General features: G+C 44.4%; 2 protein-coding genes across 2 annotated transcripts; one reads left to right on the plus strand and one right to left on the minus strand.

The window, feature by feature from the left end:
- The first annotated feature begins 1,412 nt into the window (after window positions 1-1,412).
- On the plus strand, window positions 1,413-11,205 carry LOC120046014 (disks large-associated protein 5-like). Its single transcript, XM_038990926.1, is given in 15 exon segments — window positions 1,413-1,608; window positions 1,811-2,055; window positions 5,874-6,055; window positions 6,238-6,299; window positions 6,432-6,493; window positions 6,818-6,976; window positions 7,094-7,391; window positions 7,973-8,152; window positions 8,248-8,336; window positions 8,478-8,505; window positions 8,507-8,633; window positions 8,917-9,271; window positions 9,689-10,612; window positions 10,724-10,933; window positions 11,028-11,205. Coding segments are annotated over 14 exon segments (3,081 nt in total). The 5' UTR covers window positions 1,413-1,608; window positions 1,811-1,814; the 3' UTR covers window positions 11,192-11,205.
- Window positions 11,206-12,674: 1,469 nt separating this feature from the next.
- On the minus strand, window positions 12,675-26,907 carry rsph10b (radial spoke head 10 homolog B; the record flags this gene model as incomplete). Its single annotated transcript, XM_038990927.1, has 18 exons — window positions 12,675-13,494; window positions 13,672-13,885; window positions 15,647-15,746; window positions 15,853-16,110; window positions 20,599-20,706; window positions 20,860-21,008; window positions 21,095-21,174; window positions 21,297-21,408; window positions 21,606-21,795; window positions 21,987-22,120; window positions 22,253-22,397; window positions 22,489-22,665; window positions 22,799-22,919; window positions 23,043-23,128; window positions 23,243-23,416; window positions 23,510-23,578; window positions 23,693-23,768; window positions 26,852-26,907. Coding segments are annotated over 18 exons (2,445 nt in total), but the record flags the coding sequence as incomplete, so codon positions are not given.
- Window position 26,908: the final 1 nt, after the last annotated feature.

Raw genomic sequence — 26,908 nt, forward strand, 5'->3', positions numbered from 1 at the left:
TTATCGATGGCAATTTGAATGTACTGAGATACCATGACGAGATCCTGAGTCCCATTGTCATGCCATTCATCCGCCGAAATCACCTCATGTCGCAAGGATCTGTACACAATTCCTGGAAGCTGAAAATGTCCCAGTTCTTCCATGGCTTGCACTCACCAGACATGTCAACAATTGAGCATGTTTGGAATGCTCTGGATCGACATGTACGACAGCATGTGGGATAACATTCCACAGGCCAAAATTAACAGTCTGATCAACTCTATGCAAAGGAGATGTGTTGTGCTGCATGAAGAAAATGATGGTCATACCAGATACTGACTGGTTTTCTGACCCATTCCCCTACCTTTATTAAGGTATCTGTGACCAACAGATGCATATCTGTATTCCTAGTCATGTGAAAGCCATATATTAGGGCCTCATTTATTTCAATTGACTGATTTCCTTATATGAACTGTAACTCAGTAAAATCTGTTAAATTTTTGCATGTTGCGTTTATATTAACCTCCACCATTGGTGAGGAAATTGCTAAATTGACCCAAGATCAGCATCTGTGGGCAACTTCACTCTACTCTGTCCGGCCAAGATCTTGCCACAAGTAGGTCCCTAACTGATACAGGGTCAAATATTTTTTCAATGCCCCACAGGTTGAGGCTGTGATTGCGGGTAGGATGATCTGACCCTGGTGCAACTTCTGCTGTTAAAGCCCCCTAGCTCAGATACATTAAGTATTTTCCACCTGGGAGACACTGTCTGTCTGTCTGCCTCATGGTTGTGCTGCTGACAACACTGTGACCGCCCTTTTGTGGTGTGTTGAAAGTACACACAAGGTGAAATTTGAAACGATAAAATTGGAGAGATGATGAGAGTGGGAAACAGTTACATTCCATAGGACAGGACATAGAATAACCTTTATGTTCAATAGGTCTTCATTAAATGAGAATAATGCCAGGGACACAGGCGCACACACACACAAATGGGTGCCTGACTTTGAAAGTAGGGGTGCTAAAACATAGTGTAATGACCCTGGATTTATAAGCGCGGAAATCGACACCGCCGTTGGTTGAGCATGTTTTTGCGGCACAGTCGATAGCGCGCCGGACCTCGGGCTAGAAGGTCGAGGGTTCGAGACCTGCTCCCTGCTGTTTCATTACAATACGTTTACACCGATATTTCGAAAGTGGGGGTGCAGCTGCTCTGTTTTGCTAGATTGCTCAAGCGCCTATGCACCCACACAGAGAGAGAAAAAAATAGAGGGGAGGGAGTTCAAACTTTGGTTCAATGATGACGCCATTGCCTTCTAGGCTTGTTGTACATCGATTACCCCCCCAGGTACTTACAGTTGTTTTGCCCACAAACACACACGTCAAAGTATCTCAGAACATGTTCGAAATCATTAGCCTATCAGCGCGACGCTCCCGACCAGAAATCAGCCACTCAGCCAATTGGCATTGCCTAGCAGAATTTAGAATGTTCAAAACTGCCCCGCCATGTTGTTATTTTGAGTTAACGAACTTGGAAGTCGTTTATCTGACTACCCACGTCCAAAAAGGGTGCTAGCTGGACAGCTATAACTTTGAAATCACCACTAACAACTCCTTTTTCCAACAGGTAAGAATGCACAATGATGAAATACTATGTTGGTAAATGTTTCTCATTAACGTTAATACTAAATACAGTGGCTAACATTGACTGCGCCTAACGTTATTTGGCTAGATAGCTACAGTATACAGTCACAAGATAATCAATGTATTTGTCTATAAAACGTGTAAGTAGCTAGTTGTTCCAAGCATTGTATTTATATTTGTCACAGGATCATGGACTCCATGGAAGCTCGTTTCGGCCACCTGCGTCGGCGTGACACCAGTGTGGACATGCTGCGGGTGAAGATGTTTCGGAGACGGTCGCAGTCCCAGAAGGAGAACCGAGACAAGGCCCTGAACAGCCGCAGACACATTGACAATCTCCCGGAGTTGGAATGTTCTCAACTGGACATGTCGGTTGCTGAAAATGTGTCAGTAGTCCAGGAAAATGTACCGAATGCAAAACAAGTGAAAAGTGAGTTGTTTTTGTGGTGGTTCTGTTGTGCATTCGTGGTTCATTTATTTACAGTATTCAGTAGGTCAGGGGTTCCCAAACTTTTTTCATTCAGGCCCCCCCTTCCAGCATTTGAACACCCAGCGCGCCCCCCCCCATGCACGCAGCACGTATATTTCTATGGGCACAAGCACTGTACATGACACACACTTTTCACACCCGTCTTGTTGTTGGAGAGAAAATGTTGCAGGGTTTATTTTGCCATGTCTCATGTGATATTTCAGTGACTCAAACATTACATCAATCTGAGGCTAAAAAAACTAGCTAAAAACATTAGCTGACATGGGCTAGTTGATCTCGACATTTCTGAAAAGTTATAAATAGCTCTTTAAGGTCTGCAATGACTGGACTGGCACGACAAGAGAAACTGATGATACACTGCCTACATTTAAAGTTGCACCTTGTGCATTCTACTATTACCAATTTGAATAATCATTTTAAAGCTGGACTGAGTTCCTTAATAAATATATATGTGCCAATCAAGTTTGGACAGACACCCCCTCATTCAAGGCTTTCTTTATTTTATATGTTCTACATTGTAGAACAATAGTGAATAAATATCTTTGAAATAACACATGGATGATGTAGTAACCAAAAAAGTGTCAAAAAAAAAAAGATCTAAATATGAGATTCTTCAAAGTAGCCACCCTTTGCCTTGACGATAGCTTTGCATTCTCTCAACCAGCTTCATGAGGTAGTCACCTGGAATACGTTTCAATTAACAGGTGTGCCTGAAGTTAATGTGTGGAATTTCTTTCCTCAATGCGTTTGAGCCAATGAGTTGTGTTGTGACAAGATAGGGGGGTAAACAAGAAACCACTATTTGGTAAAAAAAAACATTACGGCAAGAACAGCTAAAATAAGCAGAAAGAACTGACAGTCCATCATTACTTTAAGACATGAAGGTCAGTCAATCCGGAAAATTTCAAGAACTTTAAATGTTTCTTCAAGTGCAGTCGCAAAAACCATCAAGCGCTATGATGAAATTGGCTCTCATGAGGACCGCCACAGGAAAGGAAGACCCACAGTTACCTCTGCTGCAGAGGAGAAGTTCATTAGTTAACTGCACCTCAGATTGCATCCCAAAATAAATGGTTCAGAGTTCAAGTAACAGACACATCTCAACATCAACTGATCAGAGGAGACTGTGAATCAGGACTTCATGGTTGAATTGCCGCAAAGAAACCACTACTAAAGGACACCAATAAGAAGAGACTTTCTTGGGCCAAGAAACACGAGCAATGGACATTAGACTGGTGGAAATCTGTCCTTTGGTCTGATAAGTTCAAATTTGAGATTTTTGGTTCCAACCAGTTGAGTCTTTGTGAGCTGCAGAGTAGGTGAACGGATGAACTCCTTGTGTGGTTCCCACTGTGAAGCATGGAGGTGTGATGGTGTGGGGATGCTTTGCTTGTGACACGGTCAGTGATTTATTTAGAATTCAAGGCACACTTAACCAGCATGTCTACCACAGCATTCTGCAGCGATACGCCATCCCATCTTGTTTGTGCTTAGTGGGACTATCATTTGTTTTTCAACAGGACAATGGCCCAACACACCTCCAGGCTGTGTAAGGGCTATTTGACCAAGAAGGAGTGATGGTGCTGCATTAGATGACCTGGCCTCCACAATCACCCGACCTCAACCCAATTGAGATGGTGTGGGATGAGTTGGACCGCAGAGTGAAGGAAAAGCAGCCAACAAGTGCTCAGCATATGTGGGAACTCCTTCAAGACTGTTGGACAAGCATTCCTCTTGAAGCTGGTTGAGAGAATGCCAAGAGTGTGCAAAGCTTTCATCAAGGCAAAGGATGGCTACTTTGAAGAATCTCAAATATAAAAAATATTTTGATTTAACACTTTTGGTTACTACATGATTCCATATGTGTTATTTGAAAGTTTTTATGTCTTCACTATTATTCTACAATGTAGAAAATATATATTTTTTAAATAAGAAAACCCTTGAATGAGGGGGTTTGTCTGTCCAAACTTTTGACTGGTACTGAAAACATACATACAATGATTGAACAAAAATATAAACACATGTAAAGTGTTGGTCCCATGTTTTATGAGCTAAAATAATATATCCCAGAAACCTTCCATACCCACAAAAAGCTTATTTCTGTAAAATGTTGTGTACAAATTTGTTTACATCCCTGTTAGTGAGCATTTTTCCTTTGCCAAGATAATTCGTCCACCTGACAGGTGTGGCATATCAAGAAGCTGATTAAACAGCATTGTCATTACCCCTATGTGAAAAAGTAATTGTGCCACCTTTAGCGACAATGACTCCAACCATACACTTGCTGTGGTTGTTGATCAGTCTCTCACGTCTCTTCTCTGATACAGAGCAGAATTAATGGCCGTCATTGTAAATAAGAATTTGTTCTTAACTGACTTGCCTAGTTAATTAAAGGTTTATTACACAGGTGCACCTTGTGCTGGGGACAATAAAAGGTCACAAATGTGCAGTTTTGTCACACAAAACAATGCTACAGATGTCTCAAGTTTTGAGGGAACGTGCAATTGGCATGCTGACTGTATGAATGTCCACCAGAGCTGTTGCCAGATAATTTAATGTTAATTTCTCTACAATAAGCCGCCTCAAATGTCATTTTAGAGAATTTGGCAGTACGTCCAACAACCGCAAACCACGTGTACCAAGCCAAGACCTCTACATCTGGCTTCTTTATCTGCTGTATCGATACTAACAACCCTTACTGCTGATGTGCAAACCCACAGTTTCAATCTAAGACTTTTTGCTCAAACTGTCAAAAATCGTCTCAGGGAAGCTCATCTCCGTGCTCGTCGTCCTCACCAAGGTCTTGACCTGACTGCAGTTTGGCGTCATAATCAACTTCAATGGGGAAATGTGCACCTTCGATGGCCGCTGGCACGCAGGAGAAGTGTGCTCTTCACTGATGAAGCCCGGTTTCAACTTTACCGGGCAGGTAATGGGACCCATCGGCATGTTTGGTTTTCACCAGGCATAATGGGAACCATCTCATCCAAAAAGTTGACTCAAGTTTGCCAAAAAGCACCTGGATGATAAAGACTCTTGGAAGAATGTTCTATGGACAGATGAGTCAAAAGTATAACATTGTGGATGACATGGGTCCCATTATGTCTGGCGAAAACCAAACACTGCATTCCACAGTAAGAACCTTAGATCAACCGTCAAGCATGATGGTGGTAGGGGATGGTTTGCTGCCTCAGGACCTGGACGACTTGCGTTAATAGAAGGAACCATTAATTCTGCTCTGTATCAGAGAAGAGACGTGAGAGACTGATCAACAACTACAGGAAGTGTTTGGTTGGAGTCACAACCAGTTATTGAGTGTAAGGGGGGCAATTACTTTTCACACGGGCACAATTATGTATTGTTATTTGTTCACTCAGGATCCCTTTATCTGATATTAGGTTTTGGTTGAAGATCTGATAATTCAGTATAAAAAAAGATTCAAAAGTAGAGAAAATTAGAAAGGGTGCAAATGCTTTATAACTGCACTATATATATATCTTTATTTATTTATATATATTTATTATTTTGTGGGGACCCCCGCACCCCCCTACTGACCCAAGGGGTGTGCTCCCCACAGTTTGGGAACCACTGCTCTAGGTAATGTTACAATATTTTATTTTCTGAAACTGTGGAGTATGTCTAAAAAATGAGCCTGAGCCAACTTCACCCTCATGCCTCTTCATCCTCCACTCCCACTAACATTATGTAATCCCACACTGATCTATTTTCTCTCCAACTCCCTCCTTCTTTTTTCTCAGACGCTGCAGTGGAGGAGCGAATGAAAAAGCTTGCCCGCTACAAAGAGAAGAAGGAGCTTGTGAAGGAGAAAGAGAAGAGGGCAAGGGAGAAGAAGGGGGTGTTCAAGGTTGGGCTGTACCGGCCAGAGGCCCAGCCCCTGGTCCCTCTGCCGCAGGCCCCAGTTGCCACAATCAAAGCCAGGGTGAGAGGGCACAGACTCCTTGGGAGTCACTGTTCAATCATTGATTTGATGAAGATGTAATTGACTCATCACCGGAGGTTCAACTTCGGATGTGCCCAAAATTCATTAGCATATAAGAATAGAAGAACTGGTGTTCTTAGTGGTTGTTACATGGCCATAACTTGGCCGTTCCCCCCAACCAGGCAACAACGCCAGTGGTCCAGCCCCAATCCACCAGAGTGACTCGCTCCACCAGGCCCCCAAGGTGACTTTTTTCCTGCCAAGTCTACATTTGTTCTGCACATGTCTTTATATAAGATTTTCTGTCACATTATTTAGTCAAGAACTACAATAGCTGCTTTTTTGAATAACCATATAATTTACAATATGCAGTTTTTTTCTCTGTTCCATTGACCTTGGTAACACAGCCTATTGACACTCTCCCTGTTTCAAGAAAAGGTTGGTGTTTCTTTACCCCCACTTTACCTCTAAAACAATTAGTCCAGCCTTTATCATCTTTAAATTGTTTGCTTGATTCAACACTTGCTGACCCTTGACCTCTACCTGGTTCTGGCTTAGTTGAACCAGCTGTGGTCAGGTCAGCCAGAAGGACCAGGATTGCAATAGGTAACACTCCTAACCATGACAACAATCTGTCAACTGTACTACACACAGCTATTCTTTATGTTACTCTCCACGCCTTTTGTTTTGCCAATTATTTGACCCTGATAAACATATCCTTGACTTGTAACTCATGACTGTTATTTTTCCACTTTCCTGCAGTTGAACCAGTAGTCAGAGCCCCATCCACAAGGACAGCTAATAGGCCTCGGGTCTCTGTGGCCCCTGTGGCAAAGGACAAACCTGCTGCAGCTCCCAAGACCAGATCAAATGCCAAGCAGTCTGCAGCACCACCTGTTGGCAGAGGGAGGAACACCAGGGGTAAGCATTGGCAGCTGACTTCCCAACCTTGTTATGCACCATTCTTTAACAACATTTTGTGTGCTTTTCGACATGTTATTTCTGCATTCAAAAATAATGATTTGGCATTCTCTTTAGGAAAAGCTATGAGCAATAAGCAGGCTGCTGTGAAAGTGGACAAGCCATTAGAGGAGCCTAGGGCTGCCAGCCCCACACCCCCTAGTGCAGAGGAGCAGGAGGATGAGAAGATGGTAGAAGACCTTGTTCATCCAGCTCCAGAACCTGTCTCAGCCCAGGCCGACTGTATCCCCCCTTCAGCCTCCAACTTTTCCTCATTCGCCCCCCAGGGCTTTGTGTTCCAGGCCCCAGCCAGCCTGTCCTCCTTCAACCCCAACCCTCTCACTCCCCGCTCTGCAGACTCCTTTTTCAAACCCAGGTAACTTTGTGTGTGACTCCTCACATCTATGGTCCTTTGTCTTCTCTATGGACCTTTATCCTCTCTTCTCTTGACCTTTATCCTCTCTCTGCACCTTCTCGAATGGCATTGGAGGAAGCATTTACCTCAGATTTTCTCTTCCAATGGGGTTTGAGGATTCGAGGAAATCCTTTTTAGGGCAGCAGGTAGCCTAGCGGTTAAGAGTGTTGGGCCAGTAACCGAAAGGTTGATGGTTGGAACCCCCGTGCTGACTAGGTGTAAAATCTGTCCATGTGCCCTAATTGCTTCTGTAAGTTGCGCTGCGTAAGAGCGTCTGCGAAATTACTGAAATTTTAATATTTCTTCACTCTTTTCTGATCAGTCTATATCCCTCTAACATATTGTAACGACTTATAAACCCAGGGTCGTTACAATATTAACTCTCTCTATTCCCTTTCAATAAATTCATATTTACTAGGTTTAGTCAGATTCATTTCTTCAGAGAATGAAAAACTGGTTGATATACCGTTACTACTTATTAAAATATGACAGGCTGTCATTTTTTATCTTTGTATGTATTAAACTTTTTTCATCCTCTCCAGTGTCTCAGTTCTACACCCTGTTCCACTCTGGCCATCTGATAACCTGGTGCCCAAAATGGAGCTCAGTGCCCTCTCTCCTGCCAAGTCCCCTGTTCACTCCCCACCTCGCCCTTCTCCTACTCTTGCCCCTCGGTGTCTTCCGAGTCCCAAGGAACCAGAGCATGATGTGCCCTACTTCAGGTGAGGGTTAATATGTGAAACCAAGTCATCAGCTATGTTCCTGACTCAGACTAGTATTGGTGTGTCATGTGAATGTCTGTCCGTGTGTCTGTCAGGTTAGTGGTAGTCAGTGAGACAGAGAGGCTGACAGAATTTTGTCAGCAGTGGGAGCCCAGGGTGGATGATGCCTTTGTCCCTGAAGAGAGTGAGTGACTCATGTGTTTTATCCATTATATGCTGTGGATTCTGATTTCTATAAGCAAAAAATACATCACACCACATTTCCTCAATGTATCCTTCTCTCTCAATACCTTTCCTAACTGTGTTGACCTCCATCCCTGTGAAGTGTGTGACCGTATGCGTACGGCGGTGGGCCAGGCTGCTGATGAAGGAGAGGTTTGGTCAGTTCTCTGGCCTGGTGGATGACTGTGAGCTGGGCAGAGGAGAGAAGATCACCACCTGCACTGACCTGCAAGGCTTCTGGGACATGGTGTACTACCAGGTGGGTTAGTGACTAGGAGGACAAGGTCTCCTACCATGTGTGTTAATGAGGACATGGTCTACTGTGTGTGTAGAATTAGATGAACAAACAGTCAGACACTGGTGGTTAAACTCTGTTTGTGCCTGTCTGTTAACACTACAGCTAAACAATACTAGCTACCTCTAGGAAGAATTACCACCTAGATTGGTACAGCATCCTGAAAGGTTGAAAATGTGGATTCAAGCTTTCTAAAAAGGGCAACCCCTCTTCTCTCTCTCCACTTGTTTGACTCTTCCTCTTTCAGGTAGAGGACGTGAACAAGAAGTTTGGTGCTCTGAAGGAGGCAGAGTCTAAAGGTTGGCAGGAGGAAAGCAAATCCCCACCACGACAGAGGAAGGTGGTCAAGAAGCTGCCCTCTGCTCTGGTGGCTAAGCCTGCCAGTGGTGCTGTCGCCAAGTCTCGTCTGGTTGCCATCAAGGCTGCAATAAAGGCCAAGCAGCAGGCTGCAAAGGCAGCGCAGGCCGCAGGGCCAGGCAGTGCTGTGGACGACCCTGCTCCAGCTCCCGAGGACCCCCAGGCGGAGACCCAGGCCCCAGAACCATCGGTGGTGATGTTCCAGGGAGGCTTCTTCCAGGTGGAGAGTCCTGCCAAACTCACAGGTGAGACTCGTACCTCCACCGTTCTTCACCCAAGCTTCCCCTCAACTGCTGTGATGCTCAGAGATATTGTTATGTTCTGTTAATTACTGATGTCCCCTTTAAGAATGGAGCACCCTTGGTCATGCACAGTGTTCTATGTTATGCTGGTACTAACTCGTTTTAGTAAATGTGAAGCTCCAGTTCAATTTCTTGTATTCAGTCTTTCTTATTATATAAATAAGTAATACGAGCTAAGACACTACAGATATGGAGGCAGATGAAGATGCGTAGAATGGCAGACCGAAAAGATGGCGGGTTTGCTCGAACCTGGAAGACCCCTGACCTCTCCCTCTGTCAGTGTTTGAGGTACCTGGTAAAGCTGTATAGAGCTCGTTAGTTGGGCATGGACTGATTGCTGTATGGTCTGTGTCTTTCCAGGCTCTGTGAGGAGATCCACCCATGTATCTGCCATGCCTCAGGCATCTCCCTGTTCAGTCACCAAGTTCTCCACCCCCGGCAGAACCCGCCACTCCAACACTGCTGCAGCTGCACACGCCTCCCCTCTCCCCCATACCACTACCTGCTCCACCCTCACCACTGCCTGCTCCACCCTCACCACTGCCTGCTCCACCCTCACCCCTGCCTGTTCCACCATCACCCCTGCCTGCTCCACCCTCACCCCTGCCTACCTGTTTAATGCCACCCCACTCCGTACCCCTCACCCTGATCCTCAGTTCTACACCCCGGCCCCCACCCAAAGTAGCCCCACCAGAGTCTCTCTCTGCATCTCAACAGTCAAAGAAGCTCTGGACACCCAGTCAGAGGAAGGCCCCAGCAACCAACCAGAGCTAGCCTCTGTGCAGAATGTCACTCCTGACCAACCAGAGCCCGAGAGCATGCAGGAAGATGTAGCTTGTGACCAATCTGAGGTTGTTTCAGAGCCCACTGTTTGCCCTGAGGAGCACTCCGAGAGCTGTGAATCACCATCCAACACACAACAGCTGACCAATGACGAACAGCATCGAGAAGCCTTCAGCCAATCGGTGTTGGCCACAGAAGAGCCCATCCAATTAGAGCTCCAGGACAGAAAAGAGGCTTTAGAGGCCTACGATACCAGCCTACCCATCTCATCATGGCTCCCAGTCTCCCCAAGTCTCCCCATCTCCTCAAGACTTCCCCTCTCACCCTCACTGCCCCACTACCATGGAGCAGAGTCCTATCCAGTCAGGAGCCCTGCCTTCAGCTTCACCCTCTCCCCCACCCCAGCCAGGCCAAGATTTACTGAGGCCTGCCAATCTCCCCTCTCCTCCCCCTGCTTGGTGCCCCTCTCCTCCTGCTGTCCAGGTCTCCCTCAGCTTCCCAGCTGATGCCGACGTACCAGGGACCGGGGCTCCAGACACTTCCATCACAGAGGTAAGTGTTTTGTTAAAGAAGATGTCTCATCTTAATGTATTACTAAATTACTGGCAAGAGTTCATCTGGGTTTTCTTCTCAAAATACACAAGGGTCTTCCGGGGTTGGACTTTGAGCGCTACCTCCAACCTGCAGTGAGGTGTAGCCTGTCACCACGGGAGCCAGCTGTTGCAGAGGAGATGCTGTCGCCCATGGTGATAGACGTAGAAATGGAGAGTCCGTTTGCTCCGTCTGAAGAGACCCCTCAGGAGGAAGTGTCGACTCCCACAGGTACTGTGTGTGTGCTTGGATACGGTTAGTCTTAGATATTTGTATTCCTTATGGTGGATTTGTTTTCATTTTCCCGACTTCACTCCCATCACAGCATCTCCCAGTTTCACACAAATGTTCATCCCACGGATCACACAGGTTAACTTCCTTGTTTTACTCTCTTCTTTCTCTCGTGTGTGTGTTAGTACCAGTCAACTGTTTGGACACACCTACTCATTCAAGGTTTTTTCTTTACTTTTACTATTTTCTACATTGTAGAATAATAGTGAAGACATCAAAACTATGAAATAACACACATGGAATCATGTAGTAACCAAAAAAGTGTTAAACAAATCAAAATATATTTTACATTCTTCAAAGTAGCCACCCTTTGCCTTGATGACAGCTTTACACACTCTTGGCATTCTCTCAACCAGCTTCATGAGGAATGCTTTTCCAAGTCTTGAATGAGTTGAGCACTTGCTGGCTGCTTTTCCTTCACTCTGCGGTCCAACTCATCCCAATTGGGTTGAGGTCGGGTGATTGTGGAGGCCAGGTCATCTGATGCAGCACTCCATCACTCTCCTTCTTGGTCAAATAGCACTTACACGGCGTGATGGGTCATTGTTGAAGAACAAATGATAGTCCCACTAAGCGCAAACCAGATAGGATGGCGTATTGCTGCAGAATTCTGTGGTAGTTATGCTGGTTAAGTGTGCCTTGAATTCTAAATAAATCACTGAGTGTCACCAGCAAAGCACCATCATACCTCCTCCATGCTTCACGGTGGGAACCACACGAGATCATCTGTTCACCTACTCTGCATTTCACAAAGACATGGTGGTTGGAACCAAAAATCTCAAATTTGGACTCCTCAGACCAAAGGACAGATTTCCACCAGTGTAATGTCCATTGCTCGTGTTTCTTTGCCCAAGCAAGTCTCTTCTTCTTATTGGTGTCCTTTAGTAGTGGTTTCTTTGCAGCAATTCAACCATGAAGTCCTGATTCACGCAGTCTCCTCTGAACAGTTAATGTTGAGATGTGTCTGTTACTTGAACTCTGAACCATTTATTTTGGGATGCAATCTGAGGTGCAGTTAACTAATGAACTTCTCCTCTGCAGCAGAGGTAACTGTGGGTCTTCCTTTCCTGTGGCGGTCCTCATGAGAGCCAGTTTCATCATATAGCTTGATGGTTCTTGCGACCGCAATTAAAGAAACGTTCAAAGCTCTTGACATTTTCCGGATTGACTGACGTTCATGTCTTAAAGTAATGGACTAACTTGTTATTTTACCAAATAGGGCTATCTTCTGTATAGAACCCCTACCTTGTCACAACAAAACTGATTTGGTTACTACATGATTCCATGTGTTAATTCATAGTTTTGAGGTCTTCACTATTCTACAATGTAGAAAATAGTAAGAAAAAAAAACTGGAATGAGTGTGTCCAAACTTGACTGGTACTGTAGATATACTGAATGTACAAAACATTATGACACTGACCAGGTTAAAGCTATGATCCCTTATTGATGTCACTTGTTAAATCCACTTCAATCAGTTTAGATGAAGGGGAGAAGACTGGTTAAAGAAGGGTTTTTAAACCTAGTGTCAATTGAGACATGGATTGGCACAACTCAATATTAGGAAGGTGTTCTTAATGTTTTGTACACCCATTGTATGTGTGTATGCTTTCATTTGGTGTTGAATGACTTTCTCACTTTGGTGTTCTGAAATACGTACTTTTTTTGTTGTTTTTCTTATTTTACTATTAGGTATGCATTCCTCAACTAAGCCATGCTGTCCCCATTTCCTCTCCAGCCAGTTGAGTCAGACAGTCAATGTGCCCCAGTGACCTCATGTCGTTCACACCTCCCTCTGACAGAACGAGCAACTGATGAGACTGATTTGCATAACTGCTGTTGTATATTTTGCTACACTAGTTTATAGTTTCAAAAATATTATTTTTTATATGCATTGTTAGAATAGTTTTTTGTAACTTTCATTACACTGTTTTGTGCTATCTGTACTATTTTATTATTTAATACCAAAAAGGCACCAGGTAGTGTTAACTATTAACCACATTCTATATGGAGCCCAGGTGTTCAGGTTTTCTATACGAAATCAACTTTGTTGCTATATTGAATATGCGTGTGTAAATAAAATGTAGATTCTTCAAATTTGCTACCAACAGAATTTTTTTTTTGCCTCTTCTTCCACAACGACCAAACAATGACTGAATCACAAAACACGTGTCCCACTCCTGGAACTAAGTGTGAAATGCATGTTATTGACATCATCGAGGACTGTTATGACTGCTCTGAAAAGGTCAGTTTTTATCCAGGACTAGGTTTAATCTGGCCATACAGTTGTATGGATGGTCTGACAGTCTATTTCCTCTTCTTCTTGGCTGCGGTGGCAGGCGACTGTTTGGTGATGACCACAGAGGTGGTGGAGGCCACAGGCGTCTGAGCCGCTGGAGATGGGTTAAGGTCATCCTCTGGCCCTTCTACTCGCTCTGCCTCCTCATCCTCTTCTTCTTCCCTCCGTCTCTCCTCCTCCTCTGCCTCCCACTGTTCCCTCAACCTGGAACATTTTTCATAATTGCTTTATTTGTTGTGGAGTTAACATGTAGAGCTTGTGTGGTGCTCACATCAAGGGCAGATTTCTTGGACTAAAAATATAACTTCCAATGGAGATTCTCTGGGGCATCATCTGGATACAAACTGGATCAAGGGGCCTCATGTCTCAGTAGCTGCCTACCTGGCGTCTTCCTTGGCCTTAGCCAGAGCGATGCGGGCTAGTGCCGTCTGCCTCAGCCTCTCTTCCTGCACCTCCCTCCTCAGCTCCAGGCTGTACTCGTACGCTGGGAAGAACCTCTGGGTAAAGAACTGGTGGGTCCTCTGGACCCAGCTGTCCAGTTCAGTCTCAGAAGGGCAGGAAGTCATACCTGCTCCACTCCTGTCTTCAACAGGCTCTGGTTAGGAGACACGGCAGGTGTGAGATTGGCATGGCAATTAAACATTTCAATGATAAGATATGTACGTAATATCGTTACTGATTTTCTGAGGTCAAATTCTTCCAAATTAGTGTAGTATACACTGTTGGTCCCATGTTTCATGAGCTGAAATAAAAGATCTCAGAAATTTTCCATATGCACAAAAAACATCTCTCAAATATGTTTATATCCCTGTTAGTGAGATTTTCTCCTTGGCCAAGATAATCTATCCTCCTGACAGGTGTGGCATATCAAGAAGCTTATTAAACAGCATGATCATTACACAGGTGCACCTTGTGCTGGGGACAATAAAAGGCCACTAAAATGTGCAGTTTTGTCACACAATGCCACAGACATTTTGAGCGAGGGTGTAAATGGAATGCTGACTGCAGGAATGTCCACCAGAGCTGTTGCCAGAGAATTTAATGTTAATTTCTCTACCATAAGCCACCTCCAATGTCATTTTGGAATATTTGGCAGTATATCCAACAGGCCTCGCAACCGCAGACCACGTGTAACCACGCCAGCCCAGGACCTCCACATCCGTTTTCTTCACCTGCGGGATCATCTGAGACCAGCCACCCAGACAGCTGATGAAACTGGGTTTGCACAACTGAAGAATTTCTGCACAAACTGTCAGAAACCGTCATCTGCGTGCTCGTTGTCCTCATCAGGGTCTTGACCTGACTGCAGTTCAGCGTCGTAACTGACTTCAGTGGGCAAATGCTCACCTTCGATGGCCACTGCCACGCTGGAGAAGTGGTAATCTTCATGGCTTAATCCCGGTTTTAACTGTACCGGGTAGATGGCAGACGGCGTCGTGTGGCGAGCGGTTTGCTTATGTCAATGTTGTGAACAGAGTGTCCCATGGTGGCGGTGGGGTTATGGTATGGGCAGGCATAAGCTACGGACAACGGAAAACAATTGCGTTTTATCGATGGCAATTTGAATGCACAGAGATATTGTGACGATATCCTGAGGCCCATTGTCGTTCCTTTCATCCGCCGCCATCACCTCATGTTTCAGCATAATGCACAGCCCCATGTCACAAGGATCTGTACACAATTTATAGGAGCTGAAAATGTCCCAGTTCTTACATGGCCTGCATACTCACCAGACATGTCACCCATTGAGCATGTTTGGGATGCTCTGGATCAACGCGTACTACAGCGTGTTCCAGTTCCCGCCAATATCCAGCAACTTCTCACAGCCATTGAAGAGGACAAAATTCCACAGGCCACAATCAACAGCCTGATCAACTATGGGAGATGCGTCATGAGGCAAATGGTGGTCACACCAGATACTGACTGGTTTTCTGATCCACGCCCCTAACTTATTTTTTAAATATTTTTTAAAAATGTTTTGTATTCCCAGTCATGAGAAATCCATAGATTAGGGTCTAATGAATTTATTTCAATTGACTGATTTCCTTATATGAACTGTAACTCAGTAAAATCTTTGAAATTGTTGCATGTTCCGTTTATATTTTTGTTCAGTGTACTTATTGTGTAATCTACCTGTGCTGGGGGGATGATCATGGGGAGGGTGTTTTGACACTTCGGCCTCCACTGCTGATCTAGCGCCACCTGAGCCCTCTCTCCTCTCAGTGTCTGACGAGTGGGTTGCTGACCCACCACCTGACTCAAACACACGCATACACTTTCAACAATGCCTCAAAGATGTGACCAGTCAGACTATATGGATATGTGAGTAGAGGAAAGATATGTGAGGAGAACACACCCCCAGTCTGTGATGTGAGGTTGCCTGCTGCGTTGGGACTCTGTCTGGGCTCCATCTCTTCAGGTGTAGACAACTGGAGAATCTCCTTGGATTTTCCCATCTGGGTAGAAAAATATTGAATGAACTAATTTAGACAAGGAATGGTCTCGATTTCCAGACCGCCATGTGAGATTATGTATAAATTTGACAGAGCTGATCAAACCAACCTCCAGTGATTTGACACTACCCACACCAGGAGAGATTTTTGATGGGTTTGATGACTTTGCAGTAAGTCCAGTCAGAGGGGAATGCCGCTGTGAGGACCTCTGTAGAGGGCTGTCTCTGGTCCTCTCCCCAGGGGAAACCCTCCTGGTGTCAGCCAGAAGGCAGCTCTCCATCTGGCTGTCTGAGGATGTCTGACCATCCCTCTGATCGCTAACCTCTGCACAGCCCAGCAACGCCTCAAAGAACTCCAGGAACGTCATCTAGAATCAGGTTCATCATCAAACTTCCAATTAAGTAATTTTTTAAAGCATCTGAGATTTTTATTGTCATGAAAATCGCTACATACATTCAATCGTATTATTAGACTCCTAAACAGCTTCTATCCCCTGGCCATAACACTGTTAAACTACTGCTTCCCCTCATACCTACGATGCAGCTAAAATCCTTATTGATTAGATTTAGAACTACCACTACACTGCTGATGATTGATTATTGATTCCCATTCCCATTAGTATCTTTTTATCCTGCTACTGGTCACTATTACTTCTGTTTACATGTACAGTTGAAGTCGGAAGTTTACATACACCTTAGCCAAATACAGTTTCACAATTCCTGAAATTTAATCCTAGTAAAAATAATCTGTTTAGGTCAGTTAGGATCACCACATTATTTTAAGAATTTGAAATGTCAGAATAATAGTACAGAGAATGATTTATTTAATCTTTTATTTCTTTCATCACATTCCCAGTGGGTCAGAAGTTTACATACTCAATTAGTATTTGGTAGGATTGCCTTTAAATTGTTTAACTTGAGTCAAACGTTTCGGGTAGACTTCCACAAGATTCCCACAATAAGTTGGGTGAATTTTGGCCCATTCCTCCTGACAGAGCTGGTGTAACTGAGTCAGGTTTGTAGGCCTCCTTGCTTACACACACTTTTTCAGTTCTGCCCACAAATTTTATATAGGATTGAGGGCAGGGCTTTGTGATGGCCACTCCAATACCTTGACTTTGTTGTATGCTTGCGATCATTGTCCATTTGGAAGACCCATTTGCGACCAAGCTGTAACTTCCTGACTGATGTCTTGAGATGTTGCTTCAATATATCCACATAGTTTTCCTACCTCATGATGTCATCTATTTTGTGAAGTGCACCAGTCCCTCCTGCAGCAAAGCACCCTCACAACATGATGCTGCCACCCCCATGCTTCACGTTTGGGATGGTGTTCTTCGGCTTGCAAGCCTCCCCCTTTAACCTCCAAAACATAACGATGGTCATTATGGCCAGTTCTATTTTTGTTTCATCAGACCAGAGGACATTTCTCCAAAAAGTACAATCTTTGTCCCCATGTGCAGTTGCAAACCGTAGTCTGGCTTTTTTATGGCGGTTTTGGAGCAGTGGCTTCTTCCTTGCTGAGCGGCCTTTCAGGTATAGGACTCGTTTTACTGTGGATATAGATACTTTCGTACCTGTTTACTCCAGCATCTTCACAAGGTTTTTTTCTGTTGTTCTGGAATTGATTTGCACTTTTCGCACCAAAGTACGTTCATCTCTAGGAGACAGAATGCGTCTCCTTCCTGAGCGGTATGACGGCTGCGTGGTCCCATGGTGTTTATACTTGCGTACTATTGTTTGTACAAATGAACATGGTACCTTCAGGCATTTGGAAATTGCTCCCAAGAATGAACCAGACTTGTGGGGGTCTCCAATTTTTTTACGAGGTCTTGGCTGATTTCTTCTGATTTTCCCATGATGTCAAGCAAAGAGGCACTGAGTTTGAAGGGCACAGTGAACACAGTGAACTTAGTTTATGTAAACTTCTGTCCCACTGGAATTGTGATATAGTGAATTAGAAGTGAAATAATCTGTCTGTAAACAATTGTTGAAAAAATGACTTGTGTCAAGCACAAAGTAGATGTCCTAACCGACTTGCCAAAACTATAGTTTGTTAACAAGAAATTTGTGGAGTCGTTGAAAAACGAGTTTTAATGACTCCAACATAAGTGTATGTAAACTTCCGACTTCAACTGTATATATTACCATTAGTACGCTGAGTATATCAAACATTAAGAACACATTCCTAATATTGAGTTGCAACCCCTTTTGCCTTCAGAACAGCCTCAATTCGTCAGGGCATGGACTCTACAAGGTGTCGAAAGTGTTCCAAAGGGATGCTGGCCCATATTTACGCCAATGCTTCCCACAGTTGTGTCAAGTTAACTGGATGTCCTTTGGGTGGTGGGGCATTCTTGATACACACAGGAAATTGTTGAGTATGAAAAACCCAGCAGTGTAGGAGTTCTTGACGCAAACCGGTGCGACTGGCACCTACTACCATACGCTGTTCAAAGGCACAATTTCTGTCATGCACATTCACCCTCTGAATGGCACACATGCACAATCCATGTTTCAAGGCCTAAAAATCCTTCTTTAACCTGTCTCCTTCCCTTCATCTAAAATGATTGAAGTGGATTTAACAAGTGACATCAATAAGGGATCATAGCTTTAACTTGGATTACGCCTGTTCAGTCTGTCATGGGAAGAGCAGGTGTTCTTAATGTTTTGTACACTCAGTGTATATTACCATTAGTATTTATATATTCCTAACACCAGTCACTTTCCAGCTCTGTTTACATATCCCATCCATCGACCACTTATGCTGCTGCCATACTGTTTATTATTATCATTATTATTTATCCTGCTACCTGTCACTGTCTCCTAATCCCAGTCTACATGTGCCTATCTCCCTCAATACTCCAGTATCCCTACACATCGTCAATATGGTACTGACACTGTATATAGCTTCCTCTCTTATTTGTGTTTCCTTTATTATATACGGTATTAGTCAACTGTTTGGACACACCTACTCATTCAAGGGTTTTTCTTTATTTTTACTATTTTCTACATTGTATAATAATAGTGAAGACCTCAAAACTATGAAATAACCCATATGGAATCATGTAGTAACCCAAAAAGTGTAAAATAAATAAAAACATATTTTATATTTGAGATTCTTCAAAGTAGCCACCCTTTGCCTTGATGACAGCTTTGCACACTCTTGGCATTCTCTCAACCAGCTTCATGAGGTAGTCACCTGGAATTCATTTCAATGAACAGGTGTGCCTTGTTAAAAGTTCATTTGTGGAATTTCTTTCCTTCTTAATGCGTTTGAGACAATCAGTTGTGTTTTGACAAGGTAGGGTTAGTATACATAAGATAGCCCTATTTGGTAAAATACCAAGTTTATGGCAAAAACAGCTCAAATAAGCAAAGAGAAATGACAGTCCATCATTACCTTAAGTCATGAAGGTCAGTCAATCAGGAACATTTCAAGAACTTTGAAAGTTACTTCAAGTGCAGTCGCAAAAACCATCAAGCGCTATGATACTGGCTCTCTTGAGGACAGCCACAGGAAAGGAAGACCCAGAGTCACCTCTGCTGCAGAGGTCAAGTTCATTAGAATTAACTAACTGCACCTCAGATTGCAGCCCAAATAAATGCTTCACAGAGTTCAAGTAACAGAAACATCTTAACAACTGTTCAGAGACTGCGTGAATCAAGCCTTCATGGTCAAATCCCTGCAAAGAAACCACTACTAAAGGACACTGATAAGAAGGCGAGAATTGCTTGGGCAAAGAAACACGAGCAATGGACATTAGCCCGTTGGAAATCTGTCCTTTGGTCTGATGAGTCCAAATTTGAGGTTTTTGGCTCCAACCGCCGTGTCTTTATGAGAAGCAGAGTATGTGAACAGATGATCTCCGCATGTGTGGTTCCCACCGCGAAGCTTGGAGGTGGTGGTGTGATAGTGCTTTGCTGGTGACAGTCAGTGATTTATTTAGAATTCAAGGCACACTTAACCAGCATGGCTACCACAGCATTCTGCAGTGATACGCCATCCCATCTGGTTTGCGCTTAGTGGGACTGTCATTTGTTGTTCAACAGGACAATGACCCAACATACCTCCAGGTTACTACATGATTCCATATGTGTTCTTTCATAGTTTCGAAGTCTTCACTATTATTCTACAATGTAGAAAATAGTCAACATAAAGAAAAACTCTTGAATGATTAAGTGTGTCCAAACTTTTGACTGGTACTGTATATATCTTTTTTTAATTAGTGTTACTATTTTGATATTGATTACTGCACTTTAGGGTAGAGCTTGTTAAGCATTTCAATGTACTTGTGCATGTGACAATAAAACGTGAATAAAACAAACTATTATTAGAAAGTTAGGGTCTCTTAATGCTGGTGAACCTGTTCCACCTATTTAGTACAGGAACCTGTTCCACTATACAAATACAAAGGAATGAATTAAATCAATCAGTTATGGGGCCTCCCGAGTGGCGCAGTGGTCTAAGGCAGTGCTAGAGGCGTCACTACAGACCCGGGTTCGATCGGGAGTCCCATAGGGCAGCCACAATTGGCTCAGCGTCGTCCGTGTTAAGGGGGGGTTTGGCCGGGGGGGCTTTACTTGGCTCATCGTGCTCTAGTGACTGCTTATGGAGGGCTAGGCGCCTGCAGGCTGACCTCGGTCGTCAGGTGAACGGTGTTTCCTCCAACACATTGGTGCAGCTGGATCCGAGTTAAGCGGGCAGGTGTTAAGGAGCACGGTTTGGCAGGTCGTGTTTCGGAGGACGCATGACACGACTTTCACCTTCCGAGCACGTTGGGGAGTTGCAGCGACAAGATCGAAAATTGTGGAGAAAAAAATAAAATGATCAATTATTGAAGCGTTTAGCTGACCTCTAGGTCTAGGTTGCAGTAGTAGCGGTCGTAAGCAGCTGGGTTCTCTACAGAGAGGATCTCTAGGAGTTTCCCTGTGGTCAGCTCAGCATCAAACAGACTAAGGTCCTGTTGGTGGAACAGAACCAAGTTTCATCAATCAACTTTACATCATGTAATGTTAGGGTTGTGATGGTCAAGAAAAACTCAGAGCTCTAAATATGAGCACCCATCACCACACAACATCAGTGTGTGGTCACATTAGTTGAACGTCACAAGTACCTTAAACATCCATATGAAGTGCCTGACAGTCACGGTTTGGTCAGCTAGGGGGGTTGTGTTGGCTCTGCAGAAGGCCTTGTAGATCTCCCAGCACCTCTCAATGTAGTTGCCAGCAATCACAGCATGCATGGGGTTGGGGAACAACAGCCCTGCATTCAGTTCACAATAAGGAGAGCATGAATGTGGGTTACACTTGATAAAGAGTAAACAATGGTGTATGCATGCGTACCTGTACCTTTTACATTCTTGGCATTAGGGATGATGTTCTCCCTCATCAGCTTGGACAAACATGCAACCAGTATGGTATCAGAGGGCCTGGGAAGGAGAGAAGAGGCTCAGGAGTAGAGTACATGGTGTTGATACAAGGTTGTTACTACGGTGATTACAGTGTTACTACACAGGAGTAGGAGAGTACAGGATAGCAATGTTGTCCTTACTCTATGTCCTTATGGTAGGTGTTGTAGGCCAGAACCACAACACAGCTGAGGAACCTTCTGAGCAGCATGGTGCTGAAGGGAGAGTGGATCTCCTCGGAAGGGACATCCTCTGCTTTGAAATTAGTTCACAAAACAACAAAATGTAACAAGTCCTGCTCAGGCTACCCTCTGTTTTCACTACAATATGTTAGTCTCTATAATGTTAAGTTATCTTGTGATGAGACTGAAACAAATTAACAAAGCAGGATGAATTGGCCAAACATGAAGGGAGAAACAGGAAATGGGGTGGTTATTTCTCCCTGGCCTTACCACAGATGTAGCGGTCGACCTGGGCCAGGGTGATGCCTTGCTGGTGGATGCTACAGTCCTTGAGGAGTCTCCAGAGCTGCAGGCGGGACAGCAAGAAGGTATTGTCTGGGGACTGATCATGGCCCAGACTGCTGTAGAAGCTATAGATGGCCCTCAGCTCCGCTATGTGTCTCAGCACCACAAATTCCACCTGGCACACAGCGAAAGGGACAAATGGAGGCGCAAAAAACACCACCTGTTTGTCAACTCAGCGCAGAGTTGGGGTTGAAGCTATCATAACTTAGTTCAAGGATTGTTATAATATATGGAATCTAATTTGACAACTGAATTGACACAAATTGAAATTGATTTTCATATGCTGTTGTGGTCAGTCCCATTGACCTGTTTGAGCTGCAGGTCTCTCTGGTTCTCTGGGAGGTTCTCCAGCAGAGCAGTGATGTCCAGAGCCATGTCAGGCCCAAGCAGGGCTGGACCACAGCCTGAGCCTCCTCCTGGTGCTCTTCTGGGGGATTCACCTGAAACACAGGACTTACTTTTACTATACTGGATAACCACATGAAAAATACAGGACCATTCCAGGGAGTTGATGTCAGATGAGTAATTTTATCAGACAGACATACATTTTCAGAGGGACTTGGTGCACTTACCGTCCTCAGGATGGGGAGTGTGTGTTCTAATCCCACTCAGATCAGGGGTGTTTGAACCATCCAGGCAGAACGCTGGGAACTCTGCCATGTGGTCGTCCACAAACTCCCCTTCAAATATGCGTCCATTTTTAAAAATGAACTTTCCCTAGAATGTTTAACAAGATCTTATTATTTACACTCCATATTGACATCTATTCAATTAGAATGATTACTCTATGGACATGTTCCCCCTTCACCTGTCCATGTTTTTTGTTGTCCTTCCACTCTCCTTTGTAAAGAGCACCGCTTGCGTAGTAGAAGCTGCCCTGGCCATGCCTCAGCCCCTGGACAAAGTCCCCAGTGTACTCATTCCTTAGGGGATACTGAGAGCCCGTCACTCTCCTCAGGAACCATGTGTGGGTCCCCTGTCCATGCTGAAAGACAGAGGAGGATTTATCAGTCATTTATGTGAAGTTACTCTAACCATGTTTTCTTTCTCAAAAGCCAAATAATGGGTTTATTAATATATCATGTCATGGGAGATGAGGGTGATATGGTTTGACCTACCTGGACCCCATTCTCCCATATCCCGCTATACTGCTGACCCAGCGGCAGCCACCTCATCCTGCCCTCTCCATGTCTCACGTTGTTCCTCCACTGGCCCTCATACAGGTTCCCAGAGGGGTAACTTTGGCACAGCAGAGAGAACACATGCAAGGTGTATGACACTGAAATAATTTAAGCATAAGAACACATTTGATGGGAGATCATTCACATGTGTAACACACTGTCTAAACACAAGTTCACCTACCATCGGACTCCCCATCCCTCTCTGTTATTGTTTACCAATTCTCCTTCATACCAGGACGTCGCTTCCTGGTTATAGTATATTGTACCCTAATAAAACAAACAAATATTGTAAATTAAACAACAACCCCACATTAAATAAACCTGCGGACAAGATGCAGGTTTATCTGACTTAAATTGCTCAAGACTGCAACAGGATCATACCTTTCCATGCCTTTTGCTGTGATGCCACTGCCCTCTGTATATCACAGAGGAATTAGCACACCTATATGTCCCCACACCATGGCGGATTCCACTGCACACCTCTCCCTCATAACAGCTACCATCCAGCCAGGTGTATGTCCCATGGCCCATGGGCACATTGAATGCAAACTCACCCTGTCATTATGAGAATCAAATGGTTCACAGATCACATCTGCAGTATAAGATTAACTAAGAAATGCATCTTGTAAAGGTGGTGGACCAAAATACCTCATATTTCACGCCATCTGCCCATGTGTACAGACCATGTCCATGCATGACTCCTACTGAAAACATACCCTTGAAGAAAAACAAAGCTTATTGATTTGATGTCATGTTTGCTGGTTCATTTTAGTCATCATGTAATGCTATACAATGTGATAGACACCATATGGCAATGGCATAATGCAATACCTTGTAGACATGTCCTCCCTGAAAATATGCCACACCTTCTCCATGGAACTGCTCTAGATACTTTTCTCCCTCGTACCTGAGTGAGCACAGATTGCTTTTCATTGATCATGTAACAGTAGCTAGCTAACGTTAGCAGGCGTAGCAGTGTATGCCTAGGTTATTCTGGAAAAGAAACCCAACAACATGATATGGGGCATTATTTCATGTTCATAGAAAGAGGCGAGTGATAAGCAATGGTTTACCTCTGGACAATAATATTAGGAAGAACAGGGACCTCATGAAATGCATCACCACTTCTCTCAAATTGTTTTTCGGCGAGTGGTGGTTGTGAAGAAAAGGAGGCAGTCATTACATCTGTTTCATGTTCCGACTCTTCATCTAACACGTGTGGTTCTGATACAACACCAGCATGGGAGCCATTTGACAAAAATGTACTTAATGACTGTTCGGCAGTTGTTTTCTCGGGTTTTTTCTTTTTATCTCCTTTCGCCATTTCACGTGTTCATCCAGACGATGCAATTCCATAAACATACCATGCATCGCAACCGAGGCGCCTGTTGCTAAGGAGCTCGGTACGGAATCCTCAGTATGTCAAAAAGCCAAGTCTTTACACACTCACAAAGATTAATTGTTCTAATTAAAGTAGGTTTATGTACTGAAATGGTGTGAGAGCATTTGTGTTTTGATTCTTTTGTTGAAAGCGTACCTAAAATAGACAATCGAAAATAAATGTTTAGAAATACAAAAACTTTTTTTGAGTCAACATTAAAAAAAATATATATATATACACTGCTCCAAAAAATAAAGGTAACACTAAAATAACACATCCTAGATCTGAATGAATGAAATATTCTTATTAAATACTTTTTTCTTTACATAGTTGAATGTGCTGACAACAAAATCACACAAAAATGATCAATGGAAATCAAATTTATCAACCCATGGAGGTCTGGATTTGGAGTCACACTCAAAATTAAAGTGGAAAACCACACTACAGGCTGATCCAACTTTGATGTAATGTCCTTAAAACAAGTCAAAATGAGGCTCAGTAGTGTGTGTGGCCTCCACGTGCCTGTATGACCTCCCTACAACGCCTGGGCATGCTCCTGATGAGGTGGAGGATGGTCTCCTGAGGGATCTCCTCCCAGACCTGGACTAAAGCATCCGCCAACTCCTGGACAGTCTGTGGTGCAACGTGGTGTTGGTGGATGAGGCGAGACATGATGTCCCAGATGTGCTCAATTGGATTTAGGTCTGGGGAACGGGCGGGCCAGTCCATAGCATCAATGCCTTCCTCTTGCAGGAACTGCTGACACACTCCAGCCACATGAGGTCTAGCATTGTCTTGCATTAGGAGGAACCCAGGGCCAACCGCACCAGCATATGGTCTCACAAGGGGTCTGAGGATCTCATCTCGGTACCTAATGGCAGTCAGGCTACCTCTGGCGAGCACATGGAGGGCTGTGCGCCCCCCCAAAGAAATGCCACCCCACACCATGACTGACCCACCGCCAAACCGGTCATGCTGGAGGATGTTGCAGGCAGCAGAACGTTCTCCACGGCGTCTCCAGACTCTGTCACGTCTGTCACGTCTGTCACGTGCTCAGTGTGAACCTGCTTTCATCTGTGAAGAGCACAGGGCGCCAGTGGCGAATTTGCCAATCTTGGTGTTCTCTGGCAAATGCCAAAAGTCCTGCACGGTGTTGGGCTGTAAGCACAACCCCCACCTGTGGACGTCGGGCCCTCATACCACCCTCATGGAGTCTGTTTCTGACCGTTTGAGCAGACACATGCACATTTGTGGCCTGCTGGAGGTCATTTTGCAGGGCTCTGGCAGTGCTCCTCCTGCTCCTCCTTGCACAAAGGCGGAGGTAGCGGTCCTGCTGCTGGGTTGTTGCCCTCCTACGGCCTCCTCCACATCTCCTGATGTACTGGCCTGTCTCCTGGTAGCGCCTCCATGCTCTGGACACTACGCTGATAGACACAGCAAACCTTCTTGCCACAGCTCGCATTGATGTGCCATCCTGGATGAGCTGCACTACCTGAGCCACTTGTGTGGGTTGTAGACTCCGTCTCATGCTACCACTAGAGTGAAAGCACCGCCAGCATTCAAAAGTGACCAAAACATCAGCCAGGAAGCATAGGAACTGAGAAGTGGTCTGTGGTCACCACCTGCAGAACCACTCCTTTATTGGGGGTGTCTTGCTAATTGCCTATAATTTCCACCTGTTGTCTATTCCATTTGCACAACAGCATGTGAAATTTATTGTTAATCAGTGTTGCTTCCTAAGTGGACAGTTTGATTTCACAGAAGTGTGATTGACTTGGAGTTACATTGTGTTGTTTAAGTGTTCCCTTTATTTTTTTGAGCAGTGTATAACAGTGATTGATTTTACATAATGAGAGTTAGTCTTTTTTGTTGTTGTTGCTGAAATGCTACCTTAGTGTATTTTCAGAGATATAGGAGCAGGCCAAAACTGTTGAGAGGTATTCAGTTGAGCCGGTCCAACTGGGTTGATCAGTCATGAGATGAAGTTCAAGTTAGCAAGGTGTCTCATAGTGGGTCTGCCATGTGGACAGTTCCATGGCTGCTCTATCTCCCCCATATGACCACCAACTTCTTCATCTCACTGGTGCTCAAAGCTGTACCAATCATTACCTTACATGGGAGGAAGAGTACATAAACATCATGGTGACCAGAGCTAAAATGAAAATTCTAAAGGAAACATATCATTTTTGTATACCTGGAAAACTTGTGCAAAAGCACCAAACAAACATGTACACTTCAATCATTGCATAGTGTAACCGATGGGAAATGGCTAGCTAGTTAGCGGTGGTACGCGCTAATAGCGTTTCAATCGGTGACGTCACTCGCTTTGAGACCTTGAAGTAGTGGTTCCCCTTGCTCTGCAAGGGCCGCGGCTTTTGTGGAGCGATGGGAAACGATGCTTCGTGGGTGACTGTTGTTGATGTGTGCAGAGGGTCCCTGGTTCGCGCCCGGGTCGAGGGGACGGACTAAAGTTAAACTGTTACAATAACACACATTATAACTGGTGCATTTCTACTAGCACTTCTTATTTAGTGCTGAAATCCAACAGCTCTAATTTATCGCAAGTCATGGCCAACAAATCAATCACATCATAAATACATAAGACTCACCGACTTCCTGCAGGCCCTGGAGGCAAACATCTGCCTGACACGAGACTGCCGACACAT

This window comes from Salvelinus namaycush, chromosome 4 (genome assembly GCF_016432855.1).
Source record: "Salvelinus namaycush isolate Seneca chromosome 4, SaNama_1.0, whole genome shotgun sequence".
NCBI lineage: Eukaryota > Metazoa > Chordata > Actinopteri > Salmoniformes > Salmonidae > Salvelinus > Salvelinus namaycush.